This window comes from Lithobates pipiens, unplaced genomic scaffold (assembly GCF_037356315.1).
Source record: "Lithobates pipiens isolate NorthernLeopardFrog02 unplaced genomic scaffold, aLitPip1_a1.2 Scaffold_30, whole genome shotgun sequence".
Taxonomy (NCBI): domain Eukaryota; kingdom Metazoa; phylum Chordata; class Amphibia; order Anura; family Ranidae; genus Lithobates; species Lithobates pipiens.
The window spans coordinates 30,251,474-30,262,925 of NW_027507791.1; the positions used below are offsets into that span (position 1 = coordinate 30,251,474).

At 47.7% G+C, this 11,452-nt stretch overlaps 1 protein-coding gene across 2 annotated transcripts in view; it reads left to right on the top strand.

Annotated features, from left to right (window-relative positions):
- The window catches only part of SNX27 (sorting nexin 27), a 32,957-nt gene extending 21,965 nt beyond the window's left edge, over nucleotides 1–10,992 (top strand). The window contains exons 9-13 of one of the 2 annotated variants that reach the window (XM_077463892.1): nucleotides 692–841; nucleotides 932–1,060; nucleotides 1,154–1,213; nucleotides 1,348–1,410; nucleotides 3,174–10,992. In XM_077463892.1, the coding sequence (XP_077320018.1) occupies nucleotides 692–841; nucleotides 932–1,060; nucleotides 1,154–1,213; nucleotides 1,348–1,410; nucleotides 3,174–3,221 (450 nt within the window). In that variant the 3' untranslated portion in view covers nucleotides 3,222–10,992. The remainder of the gene's footprint in view (nucleotides 1–691; nucleotides 842–931; nucleotides 1,061–1,153; nucleotides 1,214–1,347; nucleotides 1,411–3,173) is intronic. The other variant, XM_077463893.1, reaches the window with a different exon arrangement.
- Nucleotides 10,993–11,452: the final 460 nt, after the last annotated feature.

Sequence of the window (11,452 nt, forward strand, 5' to 3'; positions counted from 1 at the left end):
TACTTTGATCACACAGGAGAGAGATACAAAGTATCTCTAAACATAAACATTGTTTTAAACATTTATAAACATTGATCAGACGAGAGAGATACAATGTTACTTTGTATCTCTCTCTTGTCTGATCAATGTTTATAAACAATGATACTTTATAAACATTGATCAGAGAGAGATACAAAGTATCATGGTTTATAAACATTGATCAGACAGGAGATACGAAGTAGCATTTTTTGTATCTCCTGTCTGATCAATGTTTATAAACAATGCTACTTTGTATCTCCTGTCTGATCAATGTTTATAAACAATGCTACTTTGTATCTCCTGTCTGATCAATGTTTTATAAAGTAGCATTGTTTATAAACATTGATCAGACGGTCTGTTTTTTTTGGGACGGTAGCGCTTTTACAGCTGCTGTAATCGCATAGGAAGGTCTTGCTGTCATTTTGACAGGCGGGATTGCGGTCCGGCGTGGGTGGGGGGGGGGGGGGGGTTCTAGGGCGGGGTGTACTGCACATGTCCTGTGCTCTTCCGATCTGTATTTTTATGGGGGAGGGGTGTAGTAGATTCAGTGCCCACAACTGGGTAGTCGCCGTGCAGCTCTGCTTGTCATGTCTGATCTGCAATCGTAGATTTCCCTGTAGGGCTTTTATAACTCGATCTCTCTCTTGTACCCCCACCCCACCCCCACCCGCAGTACCTGAACATGCTACGGAGCTGCGAAGGCTACAACGAGATCATGTTCCCGCACTGTTCCTGCGACTCCCGCCGGAAGGGCCACGTCATTACCGCCATCAGCATTAAGCACTTCAAACTCCTCGCCTGTACGGAGGAGGGGCAGCAGGAGGTGAGGCAATGGGAGGAGCTAAGGTTGGGTGGGGGGAGGGCTGGGGGGGGCGGGGCATCCACCTGGTGACCTTTCCTGCCTACATTACAGAACCAGGTGATCGCCTTTGAGTGGGACGAGATGCAGCGGTGGGACACGGACGAGGAGGGGATGGCGTTCTGCTTCGAGTACGCCCGGGGGGAGAAGAAGCCCCGATGGGTGAAGATCTTCACTCCGTATGTAAGTACACTGAGGGGGGGGAGGGGCAGAGATAGGCCACGCCCACACTGCCTGCCTGTCCTGACACTTCTTCTTCTCTTCCGTGTTTTGCAGTTTAATTACATGCACGAATGTTTTGAGCGAGTGTTCTGTGAGCTGAAGTGGAGGAGAGAGGTAATTCCATACCGAGATCTGCTCATTCCCCCTCCCCCGCCTCTGACCCGTCCCCAAATCCTGACCTGTCCCCAAATCCTGACCTGTCCCCCAAATCCTGACCTGTCCCCATCTCTCTCCCGTCTCTCTCTAAGGTGGAGGAGCAAGCGACCGATAAAGACAACAAGAACTGCACTCATGACAGTACGTGCAGCAAGGTAACCTCTCACCCCGGCGGGGCACCACCCTCACCCCCCCCCCCCCCATATCCATCCTACCCGGACACCATCCTCGCACCCCCCCCCATCCATCCTCGCACCCACCCGGGGACCACCCTCACACCCCCCCCATATCCATCCTACCCGGACACCATCCTCGCAACACCCTCACACCCCCCTATATCCATCCTACCCGGACACCATCCTCACACCCCCCCCCCCCCCCCCCAATCCATCCTATCCGGGCACCATCCTCGCCCATCACCTCTTCTTCATCCCGGGTCTCGCTCTCATCCTAAGCGTCCGGTCACCACCTGCCCTCATCGCTCCGCCCCGATTACGGTTGTGACCGTCTTTATAGAGTACAGTTCCACTTTAATAATATAAATGGGGGCGGGCCTTATCTGTTCCCACCCACCTCATTATATCACCAATGACTGACACCTGGGGGCAACAATCCAATTTGTTCGGGGAAGCCGTGGCATTACAGATTGTGAATGTCCATTAATGCTGATTGGGGGTTAGTGGCAACATGCAACTCCTATTTGCGCTTTTATTTCCTCTTCTTTTTTTTTTATTTTTTTTTTTTGTATTCTTGCTTCTCCCTCCTTTTCTTCTTTCTTCTTCTTCTTCTTCTTCTTTTTTTTCTTTCTTTCATTCTTTCTTTCTTTCTTTCTTTCTTTCTCTTTCTTTTTTTTTTTTTTTTTTTTTTCTCTTACATTCTCTTCTTTCTTTCTTTTTTTTTCTCTTTCTTTCTCTTTCTTCTTCTCTGCTTTCTCTATTTCTTTCTTTTTTTTTTTTTTACTTTCTCTTCTTTCTCTTTCTTCTTTCTTCTCTGCTTTCTCTTTCTTCTCTTCTTTCTTCTCTTCTTTCTTCTCTTTCTTTCTTCTCTTCTTTCTTCTCTTTCTTTCTTCTCTTTCTTTATTTCTTTTTTTCTCTTTCTCTGCTTTCTCTATTTTTTTTTTCTCTTCTTCTCTTCTTTCTCTTTCTTTCTTCTCTTCTTTCTTTCATTTTTTTTTTTTTTTTTTTTTTCTTTCTGTTCTTTCTTTCTTTTCTTTCTCTTTCTCTTCCTTCTTTCTTTCTTTCTTTTTTCTTTTTCTCTCTTTCTTTCTCTTTCTTCTCTGCTTTCTCTTTCTTTCTTCTCTTCTTTCTTTCTTCTCTTTCTTCTTTCTTTCTTCTCTGCTTTCTCTTTCTTTCTTCTCTTCTTTCTTTCTTTTCTTTCTTCTCCTTTCTTCTCTTTCTTTCTTCTCCTTTCTTCTTTCTTTCTTTCTTCTCCTTTCTTTCTTCTCCTTTCTTTCTTCTCCTTTCTTTCTTCTCCTTTCTTTCTTCTCCTTTCTTTCTTCTCCTTTCTTTCTTTCTTCTTTTTTTTTTTTTTTTTTTATTTTTTTTTTCTCTTTCTTTCTTCTCTGTCTCTCTCTGTCTCTCTTCTTTCTTCCCCCCTTTTTTTTTTTTTTTTTTTTTTTTTTTAAATATTGCTTTTAATATATTTTACACTACTATAAAATTATATTATAATAAAAAAAAAAATATATATCTATATATATAATTTTTATCCTAATAAAAAAATATATATTTTTATAATATATCTCTCCCATACATATTATTTATAGCATGGCCTCCTGTTGTAGATGTCTAGGAGTGGCACGGCATGCTGATGGCGTCTCTCACTGCGGCGTGCTGTAGAAGCCCCTCACCGTTGCGGCGGCGGCGGCTCGGCCGATGTGTCGGTTACTAATTGTCCCCCCTCTCTGTCTCTCCCACAGAACATCTTTCAGATTGTGCGATTGCAGCACAAGGACACTAGCACCTAGCAGCCGTGTGCCGGCCTCATCGGATCAGAACCTACCACCACTCCCCCCATCCTCGCTCGGCGGACCACCCACCCCCCCCGGTCACTGCTCGGCAGCATTTCATCGTCATGAAGATAAGACTGAATTGTTCAACCTCCTCCGGGCGCAGGACTCTCAGCTGCAGCTCAGTACAGCATGGCGGGAGAGGGGGGGGCAGGGCGTGTCACCGCAAGCCCCAGACTTCTAACAAGGATCCGTTTTTCTGTTGGGTTTTTTTTTTCTTCAGCGTCATGGAAACCTGAGCAATCCCGGTCTGATACCTCCGGCCCTTCAGTTGCATCGTAGTGCAGACCCCCCCTCCCCCCCACATCCTCCTTTTCTGCCCTGCAACCTACCCTGCATGTGTATTAACCCCCCCCCCATTCCTCCTAACACTAAACCCAACACTCTGCACTCTAACCTCAAATCTTAGCTTGTCACTGGACTGGATTCTGCTACCCAGCGGCTGGTGCCGAGGCACCGTGGGCGTCACCATCGCCCATTTTAGGGTTTATTCAGGACCTAGAATAAGTCTCCATCATTTTTTTTTCTACCATCACCTGTACATACTTCACAGTTCTTTGCACATTTCATAGTGGAAGACCACCCCGCTCGTCTGCCTGTCCCCCACCCCCCCCCGCACCTCATTCCCGCAGGAGGGTGGGAGGGAGGTCACAACACCCCCTTTCCAGGTAAGGGTGTCACTCGGGTTTTGTTGGAAGTTTTTGCCGTCTTGTTGGATGCCTTGATTTGAGCGTCTGATGGGTTATTGGGTAACCATTGCCCCCCCCCCCCCCCGATCTAAGGGGGGGGTTCCTCTAGAGGGGGCTCAGTCCTGTTTTTTGCTGTTTCACGTCAAGTGCTATATATATTGTCTTTTTTTTTTTTTTTTTTTTTTTTTAATGCTGCAACTGTCTATATTGTGCCAAACAGTATTAAGCAGACCCTGAAATTAAGGACCGGGTCATAGCAGTTGAGGACCATTGAGATGACTCCGTTATTCCCGCTGGAGTTCCATGAAAAGGGTTCCATTGTTGGCAACCTCCAGTGTCCGTACTGTGACCTGCGGTGTTAGCCCTGTAAAGGGGTGACCAGGATGTGGCAGGGCTGGGCCCCGGTCGTCTCCTCCTCCTCCTTGGGCCTTGACATTTTTAATAGCGTTATTGGATGGTCTGGCGGATAACTGAGCGGTGCCGGTCTTTTATGGGTCTATACGGCTCCATGATTGGCCTGTGTGCTCCGAATGTTTGTGTGTGAGACTGACTGACTGGCTCGCTTCACCTGACTTTCCGTTGCGATTCTGAATTGCGTGAACTGAACGCTGTGTGTATCTCTGTGGCTGACTTGCGTGAGCTGAATGTCGCGTGTCCCTCTGACGGGCTTGCGTGAGCTGAATGTCGCGTGCCACTCTGACTGACTGGCTTGTGTGAACATCATGTCATGCTCTGCCTTGCGTGAGCTGAATGTCGTGTGTCGATCTGACTGGCTTGTGTGAACATCATGTCATGCTCTTCCTTGCGTGGGCTGAATGTCGCGTGTCGCTCTCTGAGGGGCTTGCGTGAGCTGAATGTCGCGTGTCACTCTCGGACGGGCTTGCGTGAGCTGAATGTCGCGTGTCACTCTCGGACGGGCTTGCGTGAGCTGAATGTCGTGTGTCGATCTGACTGGCTTGTGTGAACATCATGTCATGCTCTTCCTTGCGTGAGCTGAATGTTGCCCGTCACTCTCTGACGGGCTTGCGTGAGCTGAATGTCGTGCGTCACTCTCTGACGGGCTTGCGTGAACTGAATGTCGTGCGTCACTCTCTGACGGGCTTGCGTGAGCTCAATGTCGTGCGTCACTCTCTGACGGGCTTGCGTGAACTGAATGTCGTGCGTCACTCTCTGACGGGCTTGCGTGAACTGAATGTCGTGCGTCACTCTCTGACGGGCTTGCGTGAGCTGAATGTCGCGTGTCACTCTCGGACAGGCTTGCGTGAGCTGAATGTCGCGTGTCACTCTCGGACGGGCTTGCGTGAGCTGAATGTCGTGTGTCGATCTGACTGGCTTGTGTGAACATCATGTCATGCTCTTTCTTGCGTGAGCTGAATGTTGCCCGTCACTCTCGGACGGGCTTGCGTGAGCTGAATGTTGCGTGTCACTCTCTGACGGGCTTGCGTGAACTGAATGTCGCGCGTCACTCTCTGACGGGCTTGCGTGAGCTGAATGTCGCGTGTCACTCTCGGACGGGCTTGCGTGAGCTGAATGTCGTGTGTCACTCTCGGACGGGCTTGCGTGAGCTGAATGTCGCGTGTCACTCTCGGACAGGCTTGCGTGAGCTGAATGTCGTGTGTCACTCTCGGACGGGCTTGCGTGAGCTGAATGTCGCGTGTCACTCTCGGACGGGCTTGCGTGAGCTGAATGTCGCATGTCACTCTCGGACAGGCTTGCGTGAGCTGAATGTCGTGTGTCACTCTGACTGGCTTGCGTGAGCTGAATGTCATGCCCTTCCTTGTGTGAGCTGAATGTCGCGTGTCACTCTCGGACGGGCTTGCGTGAGCTGAATGTCGCGTGTCACTCTGACTGGCTTGTGTGAGCTGAATGTCATGCCCTTCCTTGTGTGAGCTGAATGTCATGCCCTTCCTTGTGTGAGCTGAATGTCATGCCCTTCCTTGTGTGAGCTGAATGTCATGCCCTTCCTTGTGTGAGCTGAATGTCCTGCTCTTCCTTGTGTGAGCTGAATGTCGCGTGTCACTCTCTGGCTACACGTGAGCTGAATGTTGCGTGTCACTCTCTGGCTACACGTGAGCTGAATGTCGCGTGTCACTCTCTGGCTACACGTGAGCTGAATGTCGCGTGTCACTCTCTGGCTTGCGTGAGCTGAATGTCGCGTGTCACTCTCTGGCTACACGTGAGCTGAATGTCGCGTGTCACTCTCTGACTGGCTTGCGTGAGCTAAAATAAAGGGGAAAACGGGATTTTATGGGAAAATCGTTTTTGTTTTTAATAGGCAGTGACAGGTGACTAAAGTGGAGTTTGTATGAGAGGGGAGGGAGGGAGGGGGGATCTGTAGAAAGATTTAGAGATGTAAAATGTACCAGGGCCATCACGCCCAAGGGGTAAGAGCCCAGAAGGATATTTTATGGAATTAACAAAAAAAAATAGTTTTGCAGGGGTTCACTCCCCCTTTATCAAGGCCTTCGGCATATAGTGACTGCAGTAATGCCTGGGCTTGGAGTGGTTTGGAAATCTGTACAGATCTCCTAGGAGAGGCGCTACTATGCTATATGATGTCACATAGGTGACTGGAGGGTGGTTTTTTTTTTTTTTTTAACAATATAAAAGAGCCAACGTGTTTTTGGGTGCTCACTCTCCCTTTCTCAGGTCTTCGGTGTACTGTGATTGCAGCAATGCCTGGGATTGGATCAGTTTGGAAATATGTACCAATCTCCTAGGGGAGGTGCTACTACTCTAGCTGCTGTCACTTGTACGACCGGAGGATTATTTTATTGAACAACCTAAACTATAAAAGCGCTAACGTGTTTCAGGCGCTCACTCTCCCTTCATCAAGCCCTTTTAGTTTACTGTAATTGCAGCAATGTCTGGGCTTGGAGTGTTTCAGAAGTATAGATCTCATACGAGTAGTTAGTATAACCAGGTAGCTTCTTGCTGCAGTGCCTGTTGCCGTTAAGGCTGATGTTAGGAGATCAGGACTTTTTTTTTTTTTTCATTAATCAAAAATATAAAAGAGAACGTGTTTCAAAGGCTCACTCTCCCTTCATCAGGGCTTCAGTGTACTGTGACTTCAGCAATGCCTTGGCTCAGAGCGTTTTGAAAATGGCACCAGACAAGAGGCTGCCTGTTTTTCCCCCTATGGAATCGATCCAGTTGTAGTGATATCGCTCTCTGTCGCTGGTTCGGATGATGCTGAATCTCATTTGTTAGCAATGTAAGCAGTATATTGCTGCCTCGGCTACAGAGGAAATGCTTCCATAGGGAGAAACAAGTAGTCTCTTGTCTGGGGATTGCTGCAAAATTGCCCATTGGATATCAGCTTAACCTCCTCGTGCGATCTGTAAATATTAGTAAAATCACGCCAGATATGGCTGAAGTCATGGTACATTAAAGCCCTGATGAAGGGAGAGTGAGACCCCCGAAACATGTTTACTCTATTAAAATCAAAGAATCTACCGCATACATTTTTGAGACTCGCTTTCTCTTCAGCAGAGCTTTTATCCTAGTATGACCTTCCTTAACTCGTTGGTTCTTTTATGTTTTTGATCAAAGGACCAACCTGTTTTGGAGGCTTACTCTCTCTCTTCATCCGCACTTCGGTGTGGAGCGTTCTTTGGTCGAAAATATAAAGGAACCAATGGCTTTCGGAGGCTCGCTCTCCCTTCCTCAGGGCTGAATTGTAGAGTGACTTCCGCAATGCCTGGATGGGAAGTGCTTTGCCAATTTTCTTACAGACTATGCGCGAGGTTATGCTGCTGCCCGATTGGCAGTTCAGCCACGCTCAGACAAAGGGGCTACCTTTTTCTTCCTATGGAAGTGCTCCCCTCTGTAACTGAAGAAGCAACATATCGTTCCCATCACTAGAAAAAAATGAGATTCAGCAGCATTCGGACCAGTGACATGTCATCGCATCTGGCTACAACAGGAGCTATTCTACAGGGAGCCTCTTCGATGGCGACATTGCATTGGCAATGCTCTAAGCTCAGGCATTGCTGAAGTCACAGTACCCAGAAGGCCTGATGAAGGGAGAGCAAGCCTCTGAAACACGTTGGTTCTGGTCTAATTTTTTTTTTTGATCATTCAATAAAATATATTTCTGTGTGGCAGCGGGTAGCACAGCCTAAAACTCTTGTTGCACTACCTCCCTAATATTAACCTCTGCAATGAGATCTATAAATATTTCTAAACTGCTCTGAGCCCGGGCATTGCTGAAGGTGCTTAATATTTAGGCCCTGATGAAGGCATTGCTAACCCCCCTGACCCTTTTGCTACTACTAACCTCTCCTATAATATCTGTAAATATTTCCAAACTGTTCCAAGGTTAGGTGTAGCTGCATTATACTTGAAGCCTGATGAAGGGAGTATGAACCTCTGAAACACGTTGGCCGTGCAGTTGCATTATGCTTAAAGCCTGATGAAGTAAGTGTGAACCCCTGAAACCTGTTGGATTTTTTTTTTTTTGATCATTCAATAAAATATCCCTTGCCTGTCTGATGTCAGCCTTAGTAGCGGTGTAACCTCTCGTGTGAGGTCCATCAATACTTCCAAACCACTCTAATCCTGGGCATTGCTGCAAGTTGCATTATACTAAAGCCCTGATGAAGGGAGCGTGAACCCCCTGAAATGAGTTGGAATTTATTTTGTCTTCTGGCCTGTCATGTCAGTCCTTGCTGCTGCTCAGTTTCCTGTCAGATCATCCTGCAGGTGCGCACTAAACAAAATTCAGGAAGGCGATGACTCCAGCTTGGAATTCAGGTCTGTGAAAGGCTGGTGGGGGCGCTGTCCTATCCTTCCCATAAGAAGACCTTGAGTGAGAATCCACAGCTCGTGTAATATGTTGCCCCCCCACCCGCTAAAAGAGTAAAAAGAAAAATATTAAAAAATAAATTGTTGCAATACGCAGAAATTTAAATATTGTGGAGGTGGAGCTTACTTATTTTAAGGCCAGGTCCTCTTCCAATCATCACAGAGCTCTGGCCTGGTCAATGGGTTTTAACATTTTTAACTTTTTTTCCGTATCGTACAAATCTTCGTGTCCTCCGTGATCCAGTCTCTGGACAATCTGATCAAGGGGGCCGATTCTGAAGGAGTCAAACGGGCTTGTTTGGTGGCTCCTTGGGGGTGGGGTCAGAATTTTCAAAACTTCTCATAGTTCTGGGCTCTGCTCCTGCATGCCTTGGAATGAGTGGTGCAAGCCCCCTCATAATGGGGCACAACAGGTGTACAACCTGGGTACTTTGGTGTAGGGGTGGTGGAAACCCTTTTTATTGAGGACAGCAAAGTGTACAACCCAGGTTCTTGATGTAGAGATGGTAAGAACCCCTCATAATGGACACAGCAGGAAACTTGGTGCATGGATGGTGAGAAACCTTCATGATGGGCACAGCGGGTGTACAGACCTGGGAACTCAGCACAGGGATGGTGGGAACCCCTCTTAATGGGCACAGCTGGTGTAGAGACCCGGGAACTCGGCAAAGGGATGGTGGGAACCCCTCATAATGGACACAGCAGGAAACTTGGTGCATGGATGGTGAGAAACCTTCATGATGGGCACAGCGGGTGTACAGACCCGGGAACTTGGCAAAGGGATGGTGGGAACCCCTCATAATGGGCACAGCTGGTGTACAGACCCGGGAACTCAGTACAGGGATGGTGGGAACCCCTCATAATGGGCACTTTAGGTGTGTACAGTTGGGAACTTGGTGCATGGATGGTGTGAAACCTTCACAATGGACACAGTAGGTGTACAGAGTCGAAGCTCAACACAGAGATGGTGGGAACCCCTCTTAATGGGCACAGCTGGTGTAGAGACCCGGGAACTCGGCAAAGGGATGGTGGGAACCCCTCATAATGGACACAGCAGGAAACTTGGTGCATGGATGGTGAGAAACCTTCATTATGGGCACAGCGGGCGTACAGACCTGGGAACTCAGCACAGGGATGGTGGGAACCCCTCATAATGGGCACAGCGGGCGTACAGACCTGGGAACTCAGCACAGGGATGGTGGGAACTCCTCATAATGGGCACAGCGGGTGTACAGACCCGGGAACTCAGCAAAGGGATGGTGGGAACCCCTCATAATGGGCACAGCTGGTGTACAGACCCGGAAACTCGGCAAAAGGATGGCGGGAACCCCTCATAATGGGCACTTTAGGTGTGTACAGTTGGGAACTTGGTGCATGGATGGTGTGAAACTTTCATAATGGACGCAGTAGGTGTACAGAGCCGAAGCTCAACACAGAGATGGTGGGAACCCCTCATAATGGGCATTTTATGTCTGCAGAGCCAGAAACTTGGTGCTTGGATGGTGGGAAACCTTCATAATGGGCACAGCAGATGTACGGACCTTCTCTAGAGATCTCCTCAATGGAGTCCCTACGGGGAATAGAAGGGACTGTTAGTTGGTTTAGCCCTCCATAGTCCACCGAAACACTAACTAACCCATCTTTTTTTTTTTTTTTTGGTGGAGCGACCCCCTTCATTTTTGAATGTTGGCGTTTTGGTTCTGGAAGTGTTTGGGAAGGAAAAAAACGTTTCTGATCTTTATTCTTCAGCCCCCTCTCTGCCCCTCCTGTAGGCCCGGAGCGATAGGCAAAAATCTTCCACCGGTGACCTTCACAGACACTACAGCAATAACGCGTCAGTCACCCAACGGATGGAACTCTGGAACCCGGCAAGGCCTGGCACCATTATCAACTCCGTGCACTTACCCCCCCCCCCCCCCACCTCACATTTCACCCTTCACATCAGTACCTCCCCCACCGTCTGTGAGGTTTTTGTTTTTTTTTCCTTCCTTTTTAATTTATTTTTGGAGAGATCTAACCATTACTGGCAGTATATTTTTATTTGTTCTGTTTTTTTTTTTTGTGATTTTAAACAAAGTGAAGAAGTTTGGAAAGAGGGGGGCTCTCCGCTCACCAGTGTTTTAACGTCATCTTCCAGAGCTAACCACTCTAATATTGTTCAGTAAAAGTCACCTTTTAGTGTAATTAATTGTAACATATTCTTTTAAATAAATCAATTTATTGATGAGACTGAAGTCATTTGCTGGCAGAGAAGCCAGATTGTGTCATTGGTGTTCTGGTGGAGGATGCAATGTATGTGTCTACCTGTCTGATATTCTAAGGTGGTGGGGGGGATCTGTTTGTCTCTGAGGCTGGCATCACACAACACTAGTCTTTCCCAACCTTTGTATCATGGAGGAACCCTTGAAGTAACTTTCTGGTCTCATGGACCTACTGAAGCTCAAGACCTTGGTAGTCTTCTGTCAACCTGTCCAGCATTCTAAGGTGGGGAGGGGAGGTGGCTGGAACGTCTGTCTCTGAGGCTAATGGTAAAACCCTACACCAGCCTTTCCCAACCTTTATGTATCATGGAGGAACCCTTGAAGTCGTTTTCTGTTCTAATGGAACCCTACAGAGTTTACTATATTCCCAGCCCTTGGTAGGTCTTTGTCTACATCATTCTAAGGAGGAGGGAGAACATCTGCCTGCCTATGG